Source organism: Cervus elaphus, chromosome 29 (genome assembly GCF_910594005.1).
Source record: "Cervus elaphus chromosome 29, mCerEla1.1, whole genome shotgun sequence".
Taxonomy (NCBI): Eukaryota; Metazoa; Chordata; class Mammalia; order Artiodactyla; family Cervidae; genus Cervus; species Cervus elaphus.
In genome coordinates this window covers 51221589-51248643 of record NC_057843.1, presented here as the reverse complement: position 1 = coordinate 51248643, position 27055 = coordinate 51221589, and the positions used below count along the sequence as shown (strand labels likewise).

At 33.4% G+C, this 27055-nt stretch overlaps 1 protein-coding gene across 3 annotated transcripts in view; it reads right to left on the bottom strand.

Moving 5' to 3' along the window:
- Window positions 1-27055, bottom strand: part of VPS13A (vacuolar protein sorting 13 homolog A) — a 268740-nt gene that overhangs the window by 19271 nt on the left and 222414 nt on the right. For 2 of the 3 annotated variants that reach the window (XM_043890712.1, XM_043890713.1), the window contains exons 60-68: window positions 25515-25628; window positions 24034-24179; window positions 22773-22854; window positions 21084-21197; window positions 19920-19995; window positions 19669-19832; window positions 19316-19361; window positions 19090-19213; window positions 13133-13247 (exon numbers count right to left, since the gene is read on the bottom strand). In XM_043890712.1, coding sequence (XP_043746647.1) covers window positions 13133-13247; window positions 19090-19213; window positions 19316-19361; window positions 19669-19832; window positions 19920-19995; window positions 21084-21197; window positions 22773-22854; window positions 24034-24179; window positions 25515-25628 — 981 coding nt within the window. Of the gene's footprint in view, window positions 1-9370; window positions 12940-13132; window positions 13248-19089; window positions 19214-19315; window positions 19362-19668; window positions 19833-19919; window positions 19996-21083; window positions 21198-22772; window positions 22855-24033; window positions 24180-25514; window positions 25629-27055 lie in introns of those variants that run through there. The other variant, XM_043890714.1, reaches the window with a different exon arrangement.

Here is a 27055-nt window from a genome sequence, read left to right as displayed (position 1 = left end):
AACAGCACTACTAAAAGAAGCCAAGAGTCTACAAATCCCATCAATAGACTACAATCTTCAAATAACTTAAAATCTAATGGTTCAATTCTAAGTAACCAACTTTTATTTGAATATTGGGTTTGGGTATTGCAACTTAACTTATTATTTCTTTTCATCACCTTTCACTTTTCAGTCCCAATCTGATCTGTACATTTAAGTAATTAAACCAAAAAAAAAAAAAAAAAGTAATTAAACCACTTTCAACAGTCACAATAAAATCTGATAAAAAGAAAGCTAATAAAAAGTAATTCACGCAATGCTTTTTGGAGTTCATCAAAAATCTCAAATGCAAAACTTGAAACAAGAGTGGTCAAACCGCTTTGAAACGTATAATGAATGTATCTGAATAAACATCAAAGATAACTCAACATGCAGCAAAATTTTACTGGTCAGTCTCCATTAAAACATGTGACTATGGAAGAACAACAGGATTAACCAGCAGAATTGACAACTTTAGAACTAAATCCCATAGATGGATAGGAGAGACTGTGATAGCTAACAATCTTTCATCATGCTGTGAAGAATCTACAAATGTCATGCCTTTGGTCACAATTTCCTGATAAAATTATTTGACTCTGTAAACTCACTACATATGAACCTTTATACTTTTCTAAACATCATTTGTATTATTTTGAAAATCTGGAATTTCAGACCTCAAGGAATATTATTGTTCATCCAAACTAATCTCTTCCTCTTATACATGAAGAAACCAAGGGTCATTTAAGTGTCCTTTCTATCTAATCCTTATGACAACCCTGTGTTATTAGGTTAAGATTACAGTGAACTGACTTGCTTGGGGTCACTTGGTCAGTACTTCAGACATGTAAGTTATGAATGTGGGCTCAGAAAAAGTGGTTTATTTCTAATTTCAATGCTTTTTTTCACTACACCATGTCACATGTTTCCGTGACCTCAAAAATGTCTTCAATATCCCTGGATGCTGGCTGTTGTCATGGAAGGCTGCTAAAACAGCTCAGACTGGCTTAATTTTTTTTAGGTTAACACTGTTCCAATAGTATAATATTAATACCCTATCTTCTTCTACTCTGAATAGATCTTAGGTATGAATGTTTTTCCTAAAATAATTTGTGATATCCTTTAAAATAAATGAAGAATTAGCAATACCAGGACTAGGAATCACATGTAGTCTTTGCATCAAGACCAAAGTTTGGCAGAAATATCAATGAGTTCGTCTGAAGTTTCAAGTACAACTGCCGGTACTTTAGACATGTTCGTTTCACCTGTATGCTACAGTGTTAAAAGAAAAGCATTTTTTGCCTTACTCATTAATAGAATATATAAATTATCCATCATCATTTCAGAATTTTCTTAATGAAATAAACAGAAACACTAAGGAAACTGCATTTGTTGCATATAATTGTCAGAACCTATAGGTAGCAATTAAAATGTATGGTTATTGGCAAGGGTTTCTTTTACAATAGAAAGGATGAGTATGTAAACCTTAGTTTGCTAGATATAAAAAAATCCAAACCAAATTGGTTATACATTAGAAACACACAAAAAGTAGGAACTGGATAGACAGTTGTATCAGTTCCTCTCTACTAACATCCGTATTTCCTGCCAGATAAGTTCCAGTACTTTAGAAAAAGAACATACCTAACAACTACAGTAATATAGAAAACACAGCTAACACTTTCAAACCATCCAAATGCTATGAAGTAGCAGAGTTCTATAACAAAAACATTTCCGAAAAAACAAACCAAAATATGAAAAGGCAGATGATAGGAACAACTCATTAACATGGAAGGCTTTAAATCCCAAATACAAGGTGATAATATTCAGTAGAAATATATTTAAGAAAATTAGGTAAAGATAGGAATACAGTGAAGTAAAAAACAAAACCAAAATCTGATTACTACCTGACTTTTTAAGAAGAGGAGTTTCATAGAGGTATATATTAAGAAACATATACTACATATATTGAGGTAGCTCATATATATAATATATAGCTCATATATCATATAATATATACATATATTACATATATTAAGATAGCTCAGTTGGTAAAGAGTCCGCCTGCAATGCAGGAGACCCCAGTTTGATTCCTGGGTTGGGAAGATCCGCTGGAGAATGGATAGGCTACCCATTCTAGTATTCTTGAGATTCCCTTGTGGCTCAGCTGGTAAAGAATTCACCTGCAATGTGGGAGACCTGGGTTCAATCCCTGGGTTGGGAAGATCCTCTAGAGAAGGGAAAGGCTACCCACTCCAGTATTCTGGCCTAGAGAATTCCATGGATTCTATAGTCCATGGGGTCGCAAAGAGTGACACAACTGAGCGACTTTCACTTCACATGAGTGATAAAAGGAAAATGAAATTTATCTAGGTGAAAAAAAGGTAAAATACTATTGAACAAGAAAATCTACTGGATAACCAATAAATGGTTTTACAGATTGGCTAATTTGGTTAGGAGATAATGGGGCGGGAAGTGAAAGGTTTATGAACAGATTATACTAAAAAAATTAAGTTTACTTTAAAAATGACAAAATTCAGGGAAGTAAACATAAAATGCTAAGTGCTACCATTTCTCAATTATTTAAGAAGTAAATAAGTAGATGAACAAGTCATCTACTTGTTCAAGATGACTTGTTCATCTACTTATTCATCATCTACTGAGAAAGTCAGTAAGTATAACTTCCTTAGAATAATATGATAAAACTTAGGGATAAAAAAGGATTTATCAATTCACTTCAAGTGTAAGAGACATGAGGGCTATGGCCGGGAAGAACAAGGTATTCAACTAAGCTTCACGGGCAAATATAGTAGACATTCACTTCCTGAAAGCTCAGTGATTTCATACATACATATATATATGAAATAGAAGAGATATAAACACAAGTGAAGAGATATTCAGCTTATTGTGTGAGGCAAATTTTTTTTTTAACTAAATCTTATTGACTGTGTCATCAAATCTGAAGAGGATTAGGCTTTGTTTAATCCCGCCCCCCCCCAATATCTTTGTCTCCTCACACGCAAACAAGATATTTTGACTGTCAGCCAAAGTATAAATCATGCTAACACCTTACACAGCTGAGCATAACACTTGACATAAAATCAAACAGAAGAAAGTATTATCTTAAGAAATGTGAATTGTTACCTACTGGTTCAACTAAAATAGTCTGGAGAAAAAATAGAAATAGCTCATGATTATGTGCACTGACAACAGCAGACTATTAATCAACAGACCTAATGCAATCTAGAAGTAGAGCCAGACAAAGTGGTTTAGTGTAAGTGGATAGTTACAAAAGTTTTCCTAATGCATTTCCAGCAGAACCTCTACTGAACAACATTTATTGACTCTTGACACTATACAAACATTTACTGACCCATGACACTATATAAACTTGAAAAGAGTAACATTTCTTTCAAAATATTAAAATAGTCAGATGAGTCCAAATTACTGAGGTTTTACTGTTTCTATACAATTAATGTGTGGAAATTGTCACAACATTCTAACTATTCTATTAACCTTTAAAGAAAAAAAAGGGCAAAATTTAATGATAATTCTGGCCAAGAGGAGACAAATGAGGAATTATGATGACCAAGAACTAGCATAAAATTATTATTCATCTGGAATAATGAAAATATAACAATGAGTTCCTATTAGACACTGTACTAATAATCATATACACGACCTAACTTTTAATCCTAGCAATACCATCAAGGTATTGTTAGTACAATGATCTCCATTTTACAGTCTAGAATATAAGATCAGACTAGATTAAAAGCTATAAAGCTAGTAAAAACAAATGGCTATTAATTGAACTCCGGTTTTCATGGTTCCAGAATCCAGGCACTGAATCATATTGTATTACCGCACCTCCAAGTATTTTTACTGTGAAAATGAGTTCACATAGAAGAACTACATGTATTCCAGTAGATGCAGTGGGATCCCATTTTAACAGCTCATTGAAATATGGACTCAGATAGTCCACAAGCTGTGTCATGCCTCTTGTAATGCTTCAATTTCAAATAATACCCATGGATAATTATCTATTTGGAAGATAATAAGACTAAAAAACAACTAACTCACATTCAAAGTGCACAAAATGTCTAAATGCACATTTTCCACATTGCTTCCTGTAGGATTTTTTCCAGTGGTAAATTTTCACTGGGTTACAGTTCATCAGAAGCATCCTCAGAAGTAACCAGGATATCAATTTCATTTGAATTTACAACTAAAGACTCAACTGACAAAAAACCTTGTGTGGTGCTTCCTTTCACGGATGACATTAAATTTTGTCTTTAGATGAATGAAAGCAGCCTCCAATCTAATTTTCTATGAATCGTTTCATTTGGCAGGAGAACAGCTTTTCTTTCATAGGATATTTGGCTAATAAAAAAGACTTTTCATAATTTATGCTAAAGTCTTTTAACAATATTACTGTTAAGAGCACACACTAAAAAAAAATATGGATGAACTTTTACTAAGCTCAATTTATGATGAGAATTATTTGCTGTCGAAAGTAACCAGGGGACATTGTAAGGCAGAACTCTTATAATCAGTAGAGAAATCATGGGTTGAGTCTCAGGTTACAATTTAGCACCTTTAGCTAAATAAAGAGTAACCACCTTTTCAACTAGGACTTAATATAGAAATTTAACTCTACTTGCATATCCTTGGTAAGCAAAAATAAGACTCAAGTTGAATCTATTTAAGCATAACACTTATATTTCTTTTAAAGTTAAATGTGCTACATTTCCTATTTTAATAATATTTATCCTTCCTTAATATATTTATAAATTTATGGGATGAGTGATTTAGCACATGTCACTTCAGCAAGCTGTTTTCATAATTTGTGAAGACTGAATGATAGAGTATATTAAATAGCTTTGCAAACTGTCAAGCCCACACAAATACAAATTGCTACTGATGAGTTTTTTTTTAATTTATGGGATGAAATGATGACAAACTTTTGAAAATGATTTAGTAATCAAATTAGCCTCATTTCAATTATTGGATTAAAAAATAATTTAAAAATTCATTGTACACTGGAATGAGGAAACTGGAACCTCCCCTCAGTGAAACCATGACCTCCAGAAAAAGACGTAATTTCAAAGTCCTATTCACACAATATTTTTATATAATTCTGGACTATTCTAAGTGGGGTGAGTTACTCCACTAGCCCAAAATAAGTTAGTGGGGTTCACTACTAAATGTTCAAAAGTATAAGCTTTCAAAAATGATGTGTCAAAAGACTCTCCAAGAGAGTTCTGATCAACTAATAAAGGAAGTATGAGGACTGTATCCAAATGGACAGGTCATCGTCTTTTCAGGGGATCTGCCTTATCTGAGATGCTAACTTTAATTTGCCTTGAGAACAGAATTTGGCTCTCTTCAGTTTTCTCATCCCATTCAGAAGTAAGATTCTGGAGAGGAAGAGTTAAAAGTGAAGAGTGAAATCCAATGGTCCTTTATCTCCTAGTTCTTGTCCACTTACTCAAAATTTCAGATGAAGTCAGCAAGAGTGTTCAGCACTACTCTGGTGATCTGACTGCCTATGATAAGCCCTTTTTTCCAGATCAGTTGTAATTCTCCTCCCGAAGTAAAGGGAAAGACCACATCAGCTGAAGGCGTTATCTTCCAATTGCTATTAAGGCAGTATCTGAAGCTACTTATAAACATCTGTAATTTCTGAAAGAAAAGAAATATACAACAAACAAAAACAGCCTCCCTTCTACAACAACTTATATAATGGCAACTATGATATCTTTGTAAGAGATATAAGAGAGTCAAAGACAACATAGAAAAAAATTTTAAATGTCTGAAATGGCTGAAAATTAGTTACTCCATGGGATAACACAGCTGTCAATATTCATACACAATGAAAATCTTAAGGATCATACATACATGTAAACACATAACTGAATTCTCCAAGAAGAAGATTTATTTAAGGGATACATTTTTTTTAAAAAGGCAGAGTCAAAAGGTAAAAATATGTCCAATCAAAAAGAAAAAGCTTCAAAAAAAACCAACAAAAAATAAAAAATAATCTATGAGATTATCAATAAACAAAAAGAAAAATCTTCTACATCAGCTATAAAAATATAGAAAAGTTCTGCCGGTTATAATGTCTTGTAGAAATAAAGACCAGGTTTCCTACATTGGGGACTGAATCAATCACTTTTTTAATCTTTAGAAATTAAAAATAATTCTTTAAAAAGTGATTCAATTTATAAAAATTTACAATAAAATAAAAATATATAACAGAAATTTATATATTTGAATCATAATTAATAAATAAAATTTAAAGTGAAATACACTGTAATAAATAGTGGGGAGATAGGGTAATTTTTTCTTTTCTATTCCTATTTTGCTTTACCGAGCATATATTACTTTAACAATGAAGAAAATAATTTAGTTTTTGAAAAATTTCACATCTTCTATAAAATACTGAAATTGTAGATTGAGAACCAATGTAAGTCAAGTGATTCACAAAATGGATTTACCTTTTTCCAAGCAGTGTGAGTCTCTATAAATTCTTTTAATTCAAAGAAACTCCAAGTTCTACTGAATACATTAGAAAAATCTTTGTAGACATAATATATATAACAAGTTATTCATAAATGATAACTTATAGTAGAAAACCATAGCATTCCCAATTAAGAATTAAATATACTATCCTGATTATCTGCTGATAAAAACACAATGATTATATTATAAATGCTCAAATAATTAAGGATCTCTAAGATCCAGAGGAATAGCATAATGCAAATTTAGTAGATATCTGTTACCATTTCACTGCATAGAGTATGTATATGCAATGATGAGGGCTACATTAAAAACCAGTTTTACAAAATTATTAAACATTTAAAGCTGATATTTGGAGGTAAACTATTCCTATATATTGGTTGATATGAAATAAACTGTTAAATTTATCATACTGATTGAGAGGTAAGTATAGACATGAAAATGGTTTATCACATTAAGACAGACCAAGTCATAAATGCCTACATATGACCATTATAAATTATTCCAATTGGCTCCCCCATCATGGTCTCTGTTACTTGAAATAATATATTTCATTCTTCTTTGATTCAGGACTTTCTATAATGTTTTGTATAGTATGCTTTGTACTCACTGCACTTCATAAATCTGAACATTCATCCACTGAAATTAAAGATTAAATTAATGACCTATACATTTTAATTGATCTCCATTTATTTCAAAGGTGTAGGGATAGAATAATAAATAAAGCTAACATTCTTTTTACAAGTCCATCATAATTATTATTTGACCTAAATGAACAATCTGTGTATCTTGTTTAGACCCTGCAGGATCTTTTAATATTTTGGACTTTTATAATAAACTATTAATATGCAAGGAAACCTGTAAAACAAAAAGCTGAGGCTTGAAGGTACAGTAGAAAAGTAATCAACAACAGGTGGGATGGTTGTTTCTGGTCCTCCTCCCATGACTATAGGAGAGTATAACACAGAACTCCTCCATAAGATTTAAATCAGACAAACTAAAGCGGCTATTGCAGCAGTCATCATTTGATAGTGTACAAGACTTTGGGATATAAAAATACAGCAGCTCATATTTCATGTTGAACTTTGATGTCCTAGTCACAGATCTAACATGGCTCCACCATCTGTAAATTTTCATAATGTGACCTTAAAGTCACCACTCAACACCACACAATGATATATGTGTTTTGAACAATTTCAGAAGGTAAAATTTAGAAAATTCTGATCCTTTTAAAAACAGAAGCAAACTGAAAATTTCAACTTTCTTTTTAATAAGCAATATTCAAAGTCAGTAATATTATTCTGGACTTCATTTGTTATATCTAAACTAATGTGAACACTAAATAATTTCATTTACAGGTTCTTATAATCAGATTATTTATCCATGGTAATAGGTATTCACAAACTCAGGATTTTTATAAATTTTTCTTCCTGTCAGTTTTCACTATGCTATTCAAATGTCAAGTAGACACGAAGGAAATAGAGAATGAATGATTATTCCCTTCAGGAAGAAGACAGAAGACCCTCCATCTCCTTTTCTATACATAAGCAATGACTGCACAGAAATTTAGAACATAAATAAAGTTAAAGGATATGGAAAGCTATGGTATTACATAGTCAATCTTTCAAACTCAGCTTCCTCAGTAGACTTAATTAGATGGAAACTCTGAGTTTTAAAGTTCTAATTAATTATAAAGCCACTAATAAACAAAATAACTGCTCATTTTATTTAAAATCCCAAAATTGAACTCATTTTTTATATATTTGATGAGGAATAAGAAGATATTTTTGTCTAAGTCCTGCATCTCCATCAAAAAACCATACACCAATCCTCAGTCTTGAGTTTTTCTCAAATAAAGGTAACAATAAATACATTTTTAAAACTAGAAAAATAATTAATACCTGTCAGCAGAGAAGTTTGAAAAGATTATTTCACTGGGGCAAGAAAACAGAAAGAACACGGGCAATTATCCTGTTAAAAGAATCTATGTCACTTCCAAGGGCTAAACCCTTAAGGATGAATCCCTAAGGCCACATGAACAAAGTTTACAAGTTAATTTAAAATATTATTTTAAATCTCTTTACTATTCAGGAATTCTTAAATAAATGTAATTATACCTCCAGTTTTCATTAATATGGTAAGGCACTGCTGAAATATCCAGAACTTTTTCCAGATAAATTCTTACGGACCTTTATGAAATCTGTATCACAGAATTAAATGTCACAGACCAATCAAAGGAAACTCAGTTGTAAATGTCTTGCAAATAAGCAGTTTAGCATTTTCTCCTTTAGAAAACCTCATGGTTAGCAAAGCTGCGATCGATCAAAGAAGTCAATGAAGAAATTACCAGACCCTTCCTTCCTCAGGCACACACTATATATAACAACAGACTGTTTCAGCTTCCGGGAGAAGCAGCAGGCTTTGATTTTGACCAAGGGTAAGAAAGCAATGGATGCTGACAAATACAAATTGTCTCTGATTCCTGTAGTGACTACTTTAATGGTCAGTGTTTTAATTTATTTACTTATTCTAAAAGATAAGAATATAATATTTTGAGGAAAACAGTAAGTAAATTCTTTGACAGTCACATATTTCTTAGTCCTAGCATACCTAACCTTGATTTCTACTTAATTTGAATCAATGCTAGGCAGGTAGAATTTCAAGACCTAAATTTTTAGCTTCTTTTTTGGTAACCTCAAAATTAAAAATCTGAAATAGTCATTTTCTTTTTTTTTTTTTTGTGAAATAGTCATTTTCTAAGAAATAGGGAATAATAATTTATAGAGGTAAAATCTTGATAAACCTAAGAATTAGAAGAGACTCAATTAATTATTGGCTGAATAAACCAAAAGCTGAACAATTATGGAATTGTCTACTACAATCTGATATAAGTTTATTATAAGCAAAATGCTTAACACAAATTAAGGTAAATGTTCCTCTGTTGATCCAAATGCAGAGTGTTCATAAGGGATTACACATCATACTATTAACAGTCATTAACTGATGTACATTAAGTACTCAGTTATTTAATGAGTAGTAAAAACTAGGAAGCATTATAATACTGTGCTACTTTCTAAACAGAAAGATATACAATGAGAGTACATTAAAAAGATGTGCTTTTTAAGTACATCTGGTGTAACAGAAAAATAGAACAAACATTTTCATCTAGGTTAATGTTAAAAAGAAAGCCTTTGGCACACAAAACATACAACAGATTTCCTTATAGATCTTTCAGAAACATAGATTATGACATTTTTCCAATATTACCCAAAAGAAATACATATATCTATGCTTACTATAAAAATTCTTCTAATGACCTGAATTAATTCATAACATATTACAATAAGGATATAGCACATGGATATGTAAGTTAAAATGTAATGACTGTAAAACCAACTTTCTTCACTGTTTCACAAAAACTATACATAATAAAATAAATTATAAGGAGAACCAAAGAACATATTTTTCACTCTCAGACTATAAATTATTTCACTGTATAACCTTTAAAACAAATCATGAATGTTTCCTATAATAGTAGTTAAACCTATTAGATTTTGGAATAGAACAACAAATTTGTATTCCTTCAAGTTACAGAAGTTTATTATTATTAAAAGAAATTTGACAAAATACTTCTGAAATGCTGAATAAGTATAAGTTATTGACTGGCTACTATTCTTTTTCTTTTTTTCATAACTCAGTGACATTATAATACAGCCCAGAAAATCTACAGAGAACATTAAAAACAGCATTTTGCTAACAAATAAGCAGGTAATTTAAAATGAAACTAACGAACATTTAAAAAAATTGTCTTTAAATCTTAAAGACAAACTGTTATTGCAAAGCTGTAAAATACACACAAGCAAATGCTGTAATATACGGCATGCCCTTTGGCTGTAAAATACATTTTTTTTTTGTGCTTAATGCACTAATTTTTGTTTTTGAAAAGAAAAAAACATTTTAAAAGGAAAAAGTACTTTTATCTCCCTAAAAATGGACATATAGGCACTATGGTAGTAATCATACAAAACATGTTAATGAAACATCCCAAATAAAATGACAAAGAACATACAGATTTTAACATTTCAGAATCTAATCATCGTCATCATTATCATCACTACTTCTACTGTGAGTCACAGTCCACTCCCTGTAGACCTGAATTCTCTGTAAGCATGGTGAAGAAAAAAAGAAGCACAAAGGTTAGTTAAGTATGGCAAACTGCTTGGAAAACATGGACAGTTATGAAATGTTCAGAAAGTCAATAATTTTGAAGAAGACTTCAGCTCTAAGTGGGGCAGTAATTATGGATATTATATTTCATAATCTAATAGACTTAACTCCAATTGTTGGCACATTTAATGTATAAAATAACTTGATGATATCAGTAAATTATTTCATGACTGTATCAGAATTATTTTCTTTCTCTAGTAGGCAACTTGAATAGACTACTAGGAAGCACTATAATAATGTGTCACTTTCGAGACAGAAAGGTATACAGTCAGAGTGTATCTCACATTTAGTTATCAAATATAGGCACATATAAATTAATAAACACAGAGCACCCTTTTTAGAAAGTTAGAAAATAAAAGGACCAACATCTGAAAGTACTAAATATTTTCTAAGGGCATTATTATTAAATCACTTAGGTTAAATCGAGGTAGATGAGATTTGAAATACTGATTATGTGTCACCTACTTCTTTGCAACAGAACTGGTATTTATATATTTTGGTGTTTGCTAATAGTAAAGTTTTAATTAAAAAAATTACAATTACCACTAAAGCAACAGCCCACTTCTTAACACCTATAAGGGAATAATGCCAAACATAAACATCCTAAGGCATCTGGTGAATTCCTACAGGTATTCAGACTAATACAGTGCTTACTCCACTTGCTGAAAAATAAGTAATGGCTGACAAGGATTGTGAATTTTGTCATTTAAACAGCTCTTTCAGCAATTAATTCTAAGACTGCCCCTCTGAAAATAATAGGCATGTTTAAAAATACAGTCAATAGTCATGGCCTTAAATCCCAAACTTTAAAGCCTTCAAAAACAATCAATGGAAAAAAGTGTAGGACAAATTTACTTGTTACTGAAATCAAGAAATCAACCATGAGAAACTTTTGGTTATCTCAGGGCTTCCTTCTCATCTGTTCTCTAATAATGAGGATATATGTCTAAACTCTCTTCACCACTCTAAATTCTCTTCACTGAATATTAACTATTCAGTATAATAAAATGAATTATAATGTTAATTATGTTCTAATAAGGGAAGGCAGGTACTGAGTAGGTATGTATGTTTCAATTGTATAACTATGAGGGATTTCTACAACATTTCCAAGGAATGATAGACTGTCCTTATAGAGTCTGTCAACATGCTATTTAGAACACGATCTCCTAGTAGATTGCCCGTTTTATCTCAACATGCAATTATTTTGATGCTTTAAAAGCATTTTAACACAATGTAAAACCACATAACTAAATGTCATATATTAACACAATGGTTATATTTTATGGAAATACATTTAATGCAAAACTATATACTGGGCATGTAGTGGGTAAAAATATTAAAATTTGAAATCTTTACCCTGATCACTTTAAACATAACAATATTTAAAATATCAAGGCTATAGAGGAAAGACCGTATCTCTCCACAATTTATTATTACTATGAATATTTTCAAGTCTGTACAACAGAATGACTCCTTGTTTTAAAATAAATCATTTAATTTAGTATTCCACATCTAAACCACAGAAATGACTTTAAATTGGTATATCCTCTTGTGAATGTTATCTATAGCATAATCCAGATTTTAAAAAGTCCAATTTACAAAGTAAAAGCTATGTAAACAGATAAAATACTCCACCTTCAAACTTACTATTGCTCCAAAAGCTAACTTTCCTTACTAAAAGATGCCGGTTTTCCTGTGAACTGCTTATTAATTTCACAGGGTTTTAAATAGACCATACAAACACAGAGCAGGAAGAAGAGTCATGGCCATTTAAGCAACTTCAAAAGAAAAGGAGAGCCCAAGAATTCACAGTAGCAATAGTCATGATATTTTCCCTTATATTGTCTAACTGGACAGGAGGATTATATCTGGAATATTAGTGGTTTGAAGGAAGTACCCCAAACAGAAATGGTCTAACTGGGTAAATAAGCACCATCAACTATGAAGGCACAATGGCTTTCAACAACTCTAGCAAATCCAGTACAGAACTAAAAATACCCTATAAAAAGATCAGATCTGCTAAAAATTCTACACAAAATGTTACCAATATAAAAGCTTTTCTTTGCATTCAAAATACTGAAACAGCTGTATGTAGTTTGTAAATTTTAAGACTAAAATCTATAGTTGGCTTTCACTTGCAAAGTCATGCATTAACTGTTTTCATATCAAACTTTTTGATGCCTGTAAAAAAGAAAAAAAAATCTTATAGTAAATAAATGCACATTTAGAACCTAAGTAAATGTAAGAAACTTTAAATGAAATTAAGCAGAACATATAAAAGACCAAATATCCTAATACATATTTAAAGCAATATATAGCTACTTAAAAAAACTGGCTAAATTAATTTTAATTAATAATTTATTTCTTCACCCACCTGTAACATTTGATTCCCAGTGCCATCCCTCAACCTGTAAGGTCTGATAACTCCATCTTCATTAAAGAACCTAGGGGGTCGCAGACTTTCCACTTCATCAGAAGTCTCTGTAGCTCTAGAGGGAAAATGTATAACTTGACTTTAAAAATTACTCAAAAACTCCTAGTATACTTTAAAATGTAACTATTAATACTAAAAAAGATCTTTTGGACAAAACGAGACTATTACCTCACTTCTCCGTTTTAAAACCTGTCTTCTGACACAAATAGTGTAAGTTTTCTAGAAAAATGTAGAACTGTAAAGATTTTTCTTATAGATTCTCTTGGATTTTCTTTGTAGACAAGAATCAGAGAATCAGCACATGAGTACTGCTTTTTCTCTTCCGATTTAAGACTTTTAATTTCTTTTGCTTTTCCTATTTCCTACTATATTGCTACTCCAACACAATGCTAAAGATGGCATTCAACAACCCTTCTCTTGTTCCAAACCCTTAAAAAAGAAAGCTTCTAAGAGTTCTTCATGAAGTATAGATATCAGCAACTTTTTTTTGTTTTAAAAGCACTTCCTGTGAAGCCAAGTAAGTTAATCTCTACCTTTAGTTTACTAACAAGTTTGTTTTTGGTCATTGTTACTGAAATCTTGAATGAGCAATGGATTTTAAATAGGGAATTCCCCCCCGCCCCCCCCGCCGCCGCCCCCCCCCCCCCCCCGTCATTGCTGTAATTCTATGGTTTATCTCCTTTTATCTATTCATGTTTTAAGTCACATTACAGATTTCCTAATGTTCAAATACCTTCACATTCGTTTCTGAGGTTTGATATGTACTGTTTGAAACACATATACACATTGCTGAATTTGGTAACATGTTAACATTTTTGACTGTATGGACCTACATGAGATGGACTCATTTGATCACTCATGCATTCAACAAATATCCACCCATTCAGTAAATATTAAGAACATGTAATGTATCTGTAGTATAAACATATATGTATGGATCAGTTCTCCAAGTAAATGCAAAAATCGGCAGAATGGATAAAAAATGTGATCCAATTATGTGCTGCCCATAAGAGGCTCATTTTAGAGTCAAAGACACAGATAAATTGAAAGTAAAAGGAAGGAAAAACATATACAATGTAAATAATAACCAAAAGAGAGCTGAAATGACTTTACTAAAGCAGAAACAATTAGACTTAAAAAATTCCTGTTAGACAGACAGAAGGACGTTTTATTCAGAATTAATTTTTATTAGAATATAGTTGATTTACACTGTTGTGCTAGTTTCAGGCGTACCGCAAAGTGAATCAGGTACACATACACATACACCCACTCTTTTTAGATTCTTTCCCCACACGGGCCACTACAGAGGACTGAGTAGAGCTCCCTGTGGTATATAGTGGGTCCTTACTATCATCTATTTTATATATAATCGTGTATATATGTCAAACCCAATCTCCCAGTTTATCCCTCCCTTCCCTACCCCTTGGCTTCCTTGGTATCTCAGATGGTAAAGAATCCACCTGCAAAGCAGGAGACCCCCGTTTGATTTCTGGGTTGGGAAGATCCTCTGGAGAAGGGATAGGCTACCCTCTCCAGTATTCTTGGGCTTGCCTGGTGGCTCAGCTGGTGAAGAATCCACCTGCAATGCAGGAGACCTGGGTTCAATCGTTGGGTTAGGAAGATCCCCTGGAGAAGGGAACGGCTACCCACTCCAGTGTTCTGGCCTGGAGAATCCCATGGACTGTATATAGTGCACGGGGTCGCAAAGAGTCAGACACGACTGAGCAACTTTCATTTTCACGTTCCCTTGCCCCTGGTAACCAGTTTGTAACTATTTATGCTTTGTAGATAAGTTCATTCATACCATTTCTGTAGATTCCACACATACGCAATATTTTATATTTGTCTTTGACTTACTTCACTCATTCTGACAATTTCTAGCTTCATCCATATCACTGCAAATGGCATTATTTTATTCTTTTTTACGGCTAGTAATATTCCATTGTATATCTGTACCACATCTTCTTTGTTCATTCATCTGTCGATGGACACTTAGGTTGCTTCCATATCCTGGCTACTGTAAACAGTGTTACAGTGAATACTGGGGGGGGGGGGGGGGGGGGGGGGGAGGCGCATGTATCTTTTGGAATTATGGTTTTCTCCAGATATAAATGGCCTTGAGTGGGACTGCTGTATCATATGCTAGCTCTATTTTTTGTTTTTTTAAGGAACTCCCATATTGTTTCCCATAGTGGTTGTACTAATTTACATTGTCACCAACTAGCAGGAAGGTTTGCTTTTCTACACACCCTCTCCAGCATTTATTGTCTGTACAATTTTATTGATGATGGCCATTCTGACTGGTTGTAGTTCTGATCTGCATTTCTCTAGCATTAATAATCAATGATACTGGGCATCTTTTCATGTGCTTTTTTAGTCATCTGTATGTCTTCTTTTGAGAAATGTTTGTTCAGGTCTTTCATACATTTTTTGATTGGGTTGTTTCTTTGCTATTGATCTGTGTGAATTGTCTGTATATTTTGGAGATTAATCCTCTGTCAGTTTTCATTCCAATCCCAAAGAAAGGCAATGCCAAAGAATGTTCAAACTACTGCACAACTGCATTCATTTCACACGCTAGCAAAGCAATGCTCAAAATTCTCCAAGCTAGGCTTCAAATAAGCAAGATGACAATATATAGCCTTGACATACTCCTTTCCCAATATGGAACCAGTCTGTTGTTCCATGTCCAGTTCTAAGTTTTGCTTCTTGACCTGCATACAGATTTCTCAAGAGGCAGGTCAGGTGGTCTGCCCATCTCTAAGAATTTTCCACAGTTTGTTGTGATCCACACAAAGGCTTTGGCATTGTCAATAAAGCAGACGTAGAGTACATCATGAGAAATCCTGGACTGAATGAAGCACAAGCTGGAATCAAGATTGCCGGGAGAAATATCAATAACCTCAGATATGCAGAAGACACCACCCTTATGGCAGAAAGCAAAGAGGAACTCATCCATCTATTGTCAGTTGCTTTGTTTGCAAATATTTTTGCCCACTCTCAGGGTGGTCTTTTTGTTTTGTTTATGGTTTTCTTTGCTGTGCAAAAGTTTTTAAGTTTAATTAGGTCCCACTTGTTTACTTCTGTTTTTATTTTTGTTTTCATTACTTTAGGAGGTGGATCAAAAAAGATCTTGCTGCAAATTATGTCAGAGTATTCTGCCTATGTTTTCCTCTAAGAGTTTTATAGTATCTGGTCTCCAGTTTAGTTCAGTTCAGTCGCTCAGTCATGTCTAACTCTTTGCGACCCCATGGACTGCAGCACGCCAGGCCTCCCTGTCCATCACCAACTGCCAGAGTTTACTCAAACTCATGTCCATTGAATCAGGGATGCCATCCAACCATATCATCCTGTTGTGTCTCCTTCTCCTTCTGCCTTCAAATCTTTCCCAGCATCAGGGTCTTTTCAAATGAGTCAGTTCTTTGCATCAGGTGGACAAAGTATTGGAGTTTCAGCTTCAACATCAGTCCTTCCCATGAACACCCAGGACTGATCTCCTTTAGGATGGACTGATTGGATCTCCTCGCAGTCCAAGGGACTCTCAAGAGTCTTCTCCAACACCACAGTTCAAAAGCATCAATTCTTTTGCGCTCAGCTTTCTTTATAGTCCAACTCTCACATCCATACATGACCACTGGAAAAACCATAGCCTTGACTAGACGGTCCTTTGTTGGCAAAGTAATGTCTCTGCTTTTTAATATGCTGTCTAGGTTGGCCATAACTTTCCTTCCAAGGAGTAAGCATCTTTTAATTTCATGGCTGCAAGCACCATCTGCAGTGATTTTGGAGCCCAAAAAAATAAAGTCAGCCACTGTTTCCCCATCTATTTGTTATGAAGTGATGGGACCAGATGCCATGACCTTAGTTTTCTAAATGTTGAGCTTTAAGCCAACTTTTTCACTCTCCTCTTTCACTTTCATCAAGAGGCTCTTTAGTTCTTCACTTTCTGCTCTAAGGGTGGTGTCATCTACATATCTGAGGTTTTTGAGATTTCTCACGGCAATCTTGATTCCAGCTTGTGCTTCATTCAGCCCAGTGTTTCTCATGATGTTAGTTAAATAAATTAAATTTATAAGTTTATAAACTGCATATAAGTTAAATAAGTAGGGTGACAATATACAGCCTTGATGTACTCCTTTTCCTATAGTATAGTATCTGGTCTCGCATTTAGGTATTTAACACATTCTGAGTTTATTTTTATGTATGGTGTTAGGAAATATCCTAATTGTATTGATTTACTTGCAGCTGTTCAGTTTTTCTGGCACCACTCATTGAGGAGACTGTCTTTTCTCCATTGTATATTCTTGCTTCCTTTATCAGAGATAGGGTGACCATAGGTGCATGGGTTTATCTAGGGACTTTTTATTCTGTTCTTTTGATCTGTATCTCTGCTTTTGTTCCAATACTATTCTGTTTTGATTACTGTAGCTTTGTACTATAGTCTGAAGTCAGGGATCCCAACTCCTCTAGCTGTCTTTCTTGCTCAGGATTGCTTTGGCTATTCATGGTCTTTTGTGCTTCCACACAAATTATAAATTTTTTCTGGTCTAATTCTGTGAAAAATGACATTAGTTTCATAGGGATTTCACTGAATCTGAAGATTGCCTTGAGCAGTATAGTTACTTTGAAAATATTGATTTTTCCAATCCAAGAACTTGGTATATCTTTCCATCTCTTTGTGTGGTCTTTGATTTCTTTCATCAGTGTCTTATAGTTTTCAAAGTATAGGTCTTTTGCTTCCTCAGGTAGGTTTATTCCTAGACATTTTATTCTTTTTGATGTACTGATAAATGGGACTATTTCCTTGATTTCCCTTTCTGATCTTTTGTTGTTAGTGTATATGAATGCAAGAGATGTCTGTGTATTAATTTTATAGCCTGCAATATTACCAAATTCACTGATGAGCTCCAGCAGTTTTCTGATAGCATCTTTAGGATTTTCCATGTATAGTATCATGTCATCTGCAAACAATGACAGTCTTACTTCTTTTCCAATTTGGATTCCTTTTATTTTTTTTTCTTCTCTGATTACCATGGAGAATTCCTTATTTTTATTGACTTTTGAGTTTATCTGATGACTATGACTCAATAATTATATTTGTGAAACCAAAGTTACAGGCAAAAGAAATTGAGGCTTTTTTCTAATCTTAACTTTAAACTAAAACAGTAAACACTGCATCATGGGAACAGTATGAAATAGTGACTTAAAAGAAGCAGCTCATTTAATGACAATGATTATTCCTATAGAACAGGAAGTGAGAGATAATACAAAGGAAAAAAGATCAGGGAGATATTCACCCACCAACTTTGTAAGTTAGGTTTCTAAGTTAAATTCATTAGCATGAATTTAATCAATTGTTTTATATGTTACAAACTTCTAGAATAGAGGCAGCAATAATGTAACTACTAAATTCTAGTCTTATAATAAATTTAATTTGGAGGAAAAAAGAACATATTTTAAAATTATTTGCACAAGTGAAGAGAAACAGAAAAGATGTAATAGTTCACAGCAAATGAAATCATAAAGGAAGGTATGAACACAAGCTGAGTTTGAATGAGGAATATAAAAAGTCATTCTTTATTTCTCAGAAAAGGAATTAAGAGTCCTACATTTGCTAATTTTATAACTAATGTATAGAATTACATTATTGTAAAGTATTTCAATCAAAGTAAGTAAAAAGCTGAATTTGCCAAACCTTTCCTCCAAAGGCTGCTGGGAATGAATGATGAATAAAGCAGAACTGAAGCTGAAATGATGCAACAGAATAAAGTATCAAAAGCAATTAGGAAGATCATATGCAACTTGCTGTTATTATTCGGTTCATAGTTAAGTGCCTCGGGTCAAACAGATTTACCTCATTTCTCTTGGTTGAAGCGTTTCACATCAGGAGAATTTACCTTTTTATTCCCTGAAATGTACTGCTAGCCATGTCTATGATGCCTCCAGTTGGCCTTGTCACTGCTCCAACTAAACCTTTCCCAACACCTTTAAAGAAACCAGTTGCTCCTTCTTTCTGAGCTCCTAGAAAGAAAAAAGACAGAGTTTTTGACAACTGGATTAAGAATGAAAATGGAATCAACTCATGAAATATACATATCAACCCAAAAGAATTATTATACTTACCTTTGATTGGTTTTGTAACAATTCCTGTTATGCCACTTACAAAACCCTAGAGGAAAAGCACAGATGAAAATTTACAATAATTTGACGTGATACTTTGAAGAAGTAACTCAGGCTTACAAAAGAAATACAGAATTCTGCTTTCTAGATACCACAAGAATTAATGTATTTCCTACATATTTTATTTAAACAGAGTATTTTAAAGGCTACTGACATTTTTTTAATATATTACAACTCACTGCTCCTCTAACATCCAAATAACATTTGAGTGAATGCAAGTTTTCTATTTCCTTTCTCATGGAATGTAGCTTTAAAAGATATTCCTCAGATGTTCACAACTATGAAAAACTTCTTACAGAAACTAAGCCTTTTCCTCCACGAGTGATGCCTTCTCTAAGACCAGCTGGTTGCTTATTCATGGCTTCTCTTCTCTTCTGTTGGTAGTCTTCATCCATAGTCATAGCTGCCACCCCTTTAGCCATAGCACTGGTGATTTTGGAGGCAGCACCAGCTAGTCCACCTGGAAAAATTATAACATCTTTAGTAAAAACCAAACATATTCTTACTTTCTAGCGTAACGATCCTTGGTGGGCATCCTGTTTCTTACCAACAGCTCCACCAACGAGTGCTTTCAGTCCTAATGCCATTCCTTCCACAAACTCTTCAGGACCCTGGATGGCTCCCTAAAGGGTCAAAATAGAATCACAGTAAATAAAGTTACTGTTACTTTTAAAGTTTAAATATACAAGGAAGGTAGTAGTGACAAAAGGAATAAAGACATCCCAGAGAAAGTGACATCAGAAGAAAACGTCACATGAACAGAATTCTCAGATATCTCATGACTTTCTAAGTACAAAGATAAAAGTGCTGGAAGTTGATCCAAACTTAGAAAGGAATATGACTATTCACCAAAGTGTACAAAAGATGCTTACATGGATTATAAGCTATATATGAGAAGGTAACCACAAACTACTCTTGAAAATTTTTCAGAAAAAGAAATAAAAACACTTTAATTTTTAGTATTTCTAATATTTTAGATTACAGTGTACAAAATAAATATCAAATGTATTTTATTTTTCATTATCCTCTATGGTTGTTTAAAAGTCAAAGTGGGAGTGTTTTGAATGTTTTAACAGGAATTTTTAAGGGACATAGATCAATCATAATTTCTGCCACTGAATATCAAGACTGCTTCGCACACTGTCAGCTTACATGGTTATTTTTACTGTCCCACACTACTGTTTTCAGTACTATTTTCATGCAAGACTGCATGTCCATGGGAATCTTGATTCTACTATAGTATAAACTTTATCCACTTTTAATATTCCAACAGACCACTTAAAATTTGGTATTTCTTAGTAAAGTCTTAAGTTTTGAAGGAAAAGGTAAACATTTCTTCCAAGATTTTGCAAAACCTCTTAACATTGCTTCAAAATAATGTCCTTTTGTTGTTTCCAAAAATCTATTTACACCTACAACTCAAGTTAACAATTGGGGTGTGTTATTCTCACTATTTTTAATTGAAGTACAGTTCATTTACAATGTTGTATTGGTTACCAGTATACACTAAAGTGATTCAGTCATACATACTTGTGTGTGTGTGTGTGTACACACTTCTTCATACTCTTCCCATTATGGTTTTTTACAGAATATTGAATATAGTTCCCTGTGATATATACAGTAGGACTTTGCTGATCATCTGTTTTATATATAGCAACTTATTTATTCAAAAGAATTAGTGTGATATATTGTACAAGATTAACTATGTTACCTGGTAAGGTTCATAAAAAAATGCTTCTACACCTTCAGAAAATTCTCTTATCAAGCCAAAAGGATTTCCCAAAACATCAAGTCCAAGAATGAGTACATACATCTGTTTAATGGCCTAAAAACGAAATATAAACATTAGTCAAATCAGATAATCAGAGATAATATTTTCTTCCTTACATTTAGTACACATATCTAGTTTTTTTTCAGGCTAACATTCTCACCAGCAATTTCAAACTATCCCATATCACCTTATTCATCACTAGTCTTAGTTTAAAAAAGCAATTTGGTATTAGAATATGAGAAATAATATGATCTATTTACATAAAGTTTTAGAATATTCAAAATACTTTCACTTTTACAACTATGTGTGACAGTTGTTATTACTGCCACTATTTTATAGACTACAGAAGCACACAGGTCAAATGATGCTGAGTCATATAAACAGTAAAACTGAGATCCAAACCCAGATTTCTTTCTTTTTTAAAAAAAAAATTTATTTTAATTGGAGGCTAATTACTTTACATTATTGTAGCAGTTTTGCCATATATTGACATGAATCAGCCACGGGTGTACATCTGTCCCCCTGTTCCAAACCCCCCTCCCTCCTCATCCCATCCCTCTGGGTTGTCCCAGTGCACTGGCTTTGAATGCCCTGTTTCATGCATCAAACCTGGACTGGTAATCTATTTCACATATGGTAATACACATGTTTCAATGCTATTCTCTCAAATCACCCCACCCTCGCCTTCTCTCACAGAGTCCAAAAGTCTGTTCTTTACATCTGTGTCTCTTGCTGTCTTGCATAAGGGTCATTGTTACCATCTATCTAAATTTCATATATATGCATTTAATATACTGTATTGGTGTTTTTCTTTCTGACTTACTTCACTCTGTATAATGGGCTCCAGTTTCATCCACCTCATTAGAACTGACTCAAATGTGTTCCTTTTTATAGCTGAGTAATATTACATTGTGTATATGTACCACAACTTTCTTATCCATTCATCTGCTGATGGGCATCTAGGTTGCTTCCATGTCCTTGCTATTGCAAACAGAGCTGCAATGAACACTGGGGTTCAATTCTGGTTTTCTTGATATGTATGCCCAGCAGTGGGATTGCTGAGTCATATGGCAGTTCTATTTCCAGTTTTTTAAGGAATCTCCACACTATTCTCCACAGTGTAAACCCAGATTTCTTAAGTCATGCTCAGTGATCTGTCCACCATACAACAGTTATCCTAATGCTCTGTAAGTTATCCCCTAAAATACAGGACTCCTTCAGTTGAGGACTCCTTAGAGATGGACAAAAGTCCAACAAATAATATATCTAGCTTGACTAAACAACTTAATTCCATTAAAAATATCCTGTGTTCAGTTACTAACTGATAAATAGTTCCCCTTGATCTATTTTTTTAAGTAAGTGAGATGAGTTACTCAGTTAATTATTATTTAAAGATTTATAACTAGTTCACACTGATCCAGGAAGATTTCTGTCAAAGATGAAAAGTAAAGGTAAAAATCTGAAAAGGTTGCTGAGCTTAATTTCTTTCCACAACCCTGAGGAGAAAAACCAAGTTCTAAAATTTTGAAAATGGCTATTCATTTACTGCCAAATCTAAATTATATATTACATATGTGGTTTCACTATTTTATATCAGTCTGTACTTTTGTAAAATAATCTCAGACAAACCTGCTTTGAATAGTGTCTTATTACTTCAGACTGTAGTTCAGCTGTTGTATGGAACTGATAGTTGAGTTCAAAAAATGCTAGCCTAAAAAAAAAACACAACAAAAATCACATAAAAATGCACATGGGTCTCACTCATGAACATGAACTGCATTTCTCAATTCTGTCCTACTTTGGCCTACACAGAAAATGCTTGATTCACTGAGATAAATAGAAGTTGCTCAAGAATGGCCAGGATTCAATTGCTGCGGTTTTCCCTGATTAGCTGCCAGCTGAAGAATCACCCTAAGTTCATGTGTGTGCGCTCCGTCATGTCTGACTCTTTGCAACTCCATGGACTATGGCCCCCCAGACTCCTCGTCCGTGGGGTTTTTCTGGCAAGAATACTAGCAGGTTGCCGTTTCCTCCTCCAGAGGATCTTCCCCACCCAGGGATCAAACCCACATCTCCTCCCTGGGCAGAGGGATTCTTTATCACTGAGGCACATGGGAGCCCTCACCATCATTTTATTTATAACCTGTTCACAGTATATACCTGGATCCACTAATTGGGAAGTTTTATGCTAAGGCTACAGTCCATGGGGTCACAAAGAGTTGGACATAACTGAATGACTGACACTTCCTTTCTTTCATGCTAAGGATAGGACAGCAGCAAGATTAGAAATCTCATCCAGTTTTTCATGTCTGCAAACCTATGTTTGACTATTTCCTAACTTTTATCTAGATTTACAGTTACCTCTTTGGACTCACTGATGCTTACTACTCCTTCATTTCTGCTATCATGGTATTCATTTTCTCCTAGTCACATATGCTTTAAAGAGTCTTGATACCATAAGCCTTAAAGCAACAGCTTTAAAAGCACCACACATCACATGAGTATATACATCTTCTTAGGGATCCTTGCCTAAGTGAAATAGGCATTATATAACACACAAACTTGCATGGCCTCTTTCCTTTTTTCTTTTTTTGACCCTGCCATGTGGCGTATAGAATCTCTGGGCCAGGATTCAAACCCTCTCTCCCTACAGTAGGAGCTTGGGAGTTTTAACCACTGGACCACCAGGGAAGTCTCTGTCCCTGTATATTAAGGAAATTATTTCATAATTACTCTGTTGTTTAATAGTTAAGGGTTATCAGGCAATATGTTAAATTATATTTAGCCTATGATCTGCAAGGTAGTTCACATACTTTTTCACTTACAAAATTTTACGGGAAATATAAAAATGGACCTTTTGTCAATTCATAGATGTGAATTATAAACATACTTAAAAACCACGTCCTGTACGTCTGTGAGAGTGGCACCAATACTCTTCAGCAACAGATTTAGAGAATGAACTGCCATCCGTCCTTCATGCTGCTCTGAGTCTTCCGCCTCTTCACCACCTGAGCTCAGTGAGACACTTAAATGCAACTAAAGAGATAAAGAGAGAAATATTCAAAGCACTTTCTTCATAATAACTCTTAAAATTCAATCTCATTCTAAATTTACTATACCATACATAAGATTTCAAATAACCTAGATATTAACTTCGATATAATTAATAAGCGGAATGTTAAAGGAATTTAAAATCTAAACAACCCTTTAAAAATTTTAAATCCAACAATGTAATGTATGTTATTTACATACATTTACATACAATCCAATTCTTTTGGTAAACCTAGGAAAATATTAATCTTTATAAAATTTTAATAACACTAACAATCTAGAAGTTGAAGTTGTTGTAAATAACTCAACTATCTCCAAAATTTCTCCAAGCTGAATGCTTCAACTATTAGAATTAAGTTATTATGGTGAAAGAAAGTAAAGTAGCTCAGTCATGTCCGACTCTGCGACCCCATGGGCTATAGCCTACAAGGCTCCTCTGTCCATGGAATTTCCCAGGCAAGAATACTGGAGTGGGTTGCCATTTCCTTCTCCAGGGGATCTTCCCAAACCATGGATCAAGCCTGGGTCTCCCGCATTGCAGGCAGATGCTTTACCATCTGAGCCACCAAGGAAGCATGGTGAAGCTAGTTAAAAACATTTTTATATTATATGCATGTGTGTGTGTGTGTGTGTGTGTGTGTGTGTGTGTACATATATACAGTATATGCAGTGTAAGTCGCTCAGTTGTGTCTGACTCTGTGATCCCATGGACTGCAGCCCACCAGGCTCCTCTTTCCATGGGATTTCTCCGGGCAAGAATACTGGAGTGGATTACCATTCCCTTCTCCAGAGGATCTTCTGGCCTAGAGATCAAAGCCCGGTTTCCTGCATTGCAGGCAGATTCTTTCCTCTTTCAGCTACAGGGAAGATCACCATGGAGTACGCAGTTATACAACAATTTTCTTCAGATATTATGCAACTCATAGATATTTTATGTTAAGAACTTACTTTTAGTTCCATTCAATCTTCAGTTTTTAAATTAAGGTTATTTTATAAAATTATTTGAAACTTTAATATCATATATAAAAGTTTGAAAATTATCAGTCAACACCTCAATTAGATAGTAAATGAACACAATGTTAGGTAAAATGTAAACATATAAACACATACTATAGGCAGCTTCCACATGATAAAAGAGTATAAAAAAAATAAAAAGTATCATTCCTTTCTAATTTACTTATATTTGAATGATGAAGTTGCAGAATTTATATACTATTAAAGAACAGAATTGAAATGCTATATTCCCCTACACTGATCAAATCCATTTGCTATTAACTAGATTACTAAGGATAATAAAAATGACTTTTATTTTCCCCCTACCTTGATAGGAGATATATGAAAGTATTCATAGAGACTGACTTGTGATGAATCTTCTAATGAGACTATTTTATATCCTTCTTGGAAAGCTTCTATGTCTTTATGAAAAAGCTCAACCTATAAAGGAACATAAAATATTAAAAACTTAAGGAATGTATCTGCCCAAGTATTAAGCCAATACATTTACAATGGAAAAAACAAAAATGAGATTATGATAACAATTTTGTTCACAATACTATAAAAAGAATAAAATACTCAAGTTTAGCAAAAAGAAGTATAAAACATATACTTAGATGATAAAAACTCTCTTGAAAGAAAATGAAGATCTATATAAATGGAAAACATCCCATGTTCAAGGGTTGGAAGACAATACCGTTAAGATGGTACCTCTTCCAAGATGATCTGTACCTCCAGTGTAATCCCTATCAGAACCCTACATGACTTCTCTGAAGAAGGCAAGCTGATTCTAAATTTCATATGGGACTGAAAAGGGATCCAAAATAGCCAAAACAACCTTGAAAAAGAACTAGATACCAATATTCATACTTCTCAATTTCAAAATTTACTGACATTAGACTCTTAATTATACCATATACAAAAATTAACTCAATATGAATGAAACACCTAATTTTAAGAACTTAAAGTTTAAAATGCTTAGAACACAGGGCTAAATCTTTTAACTTTGGATTTGGCAAAGGAGTCTTACAAATGACACCAAATACATTAGCAACAAAAGAAAAAATATTTTGGACTTCAGTACATCAAAAGCTTCTGTGCTTCAAAAGACGAATAGAAAGTAAAACACAACATAAAGAATTAGAGAAAATATTTGCAAATCATATATCAGACATGGATGGGGCTTGCATTCAAAATACATAAAAACTTTTACAATTCAATTAAAAAACAAACCCATTAAATAAGGGGCAAAAAATTTGAACAGACATTTCTCCACAGCAGATATGCAAGTAGTCAATTAACAAATTAACAAGTCAAAAGATGGTCAACATCATTACTCATTAGATAAATACAAATCAAAACCATAGGGACATACACTACTTCACACCTACTAGGGTAGTGAGTAGGACAGACAATAAGTTAAGTGTTAGTGAGATCTGCTGAAATCAGAATCTTCGTATATTCTGATGACGAGTACAAAATGATGCGGTAACTATGGACAACTGTCTAGAAGTCCTGAAATTATTAAACAGAGCTACCAACTTCCCAGAAATTTCACTCTTAGGTAAATACCCAAGAGAACTGAAAACGTATGTCCACATAAAAACTTGTACAAAAATACTCACAGCAGCATTAGTCATAATAGCCAGGTTGTACAAACAACCGTAATGTCTACTAACTGGTGAATGGATAAACAAAACGTGGCGTATCTATACAGCAGAATATTACTTGGCCATAGAAAGGAATCTGACACATGCTACAACATGGATGAATGTTGAAAGCATTATGTTAAGTCAAAGGAAACACATCAAAAAACACTATATAGTGTATGATTCCATTTATACTAAATATCTAGAATAAGAAAATCC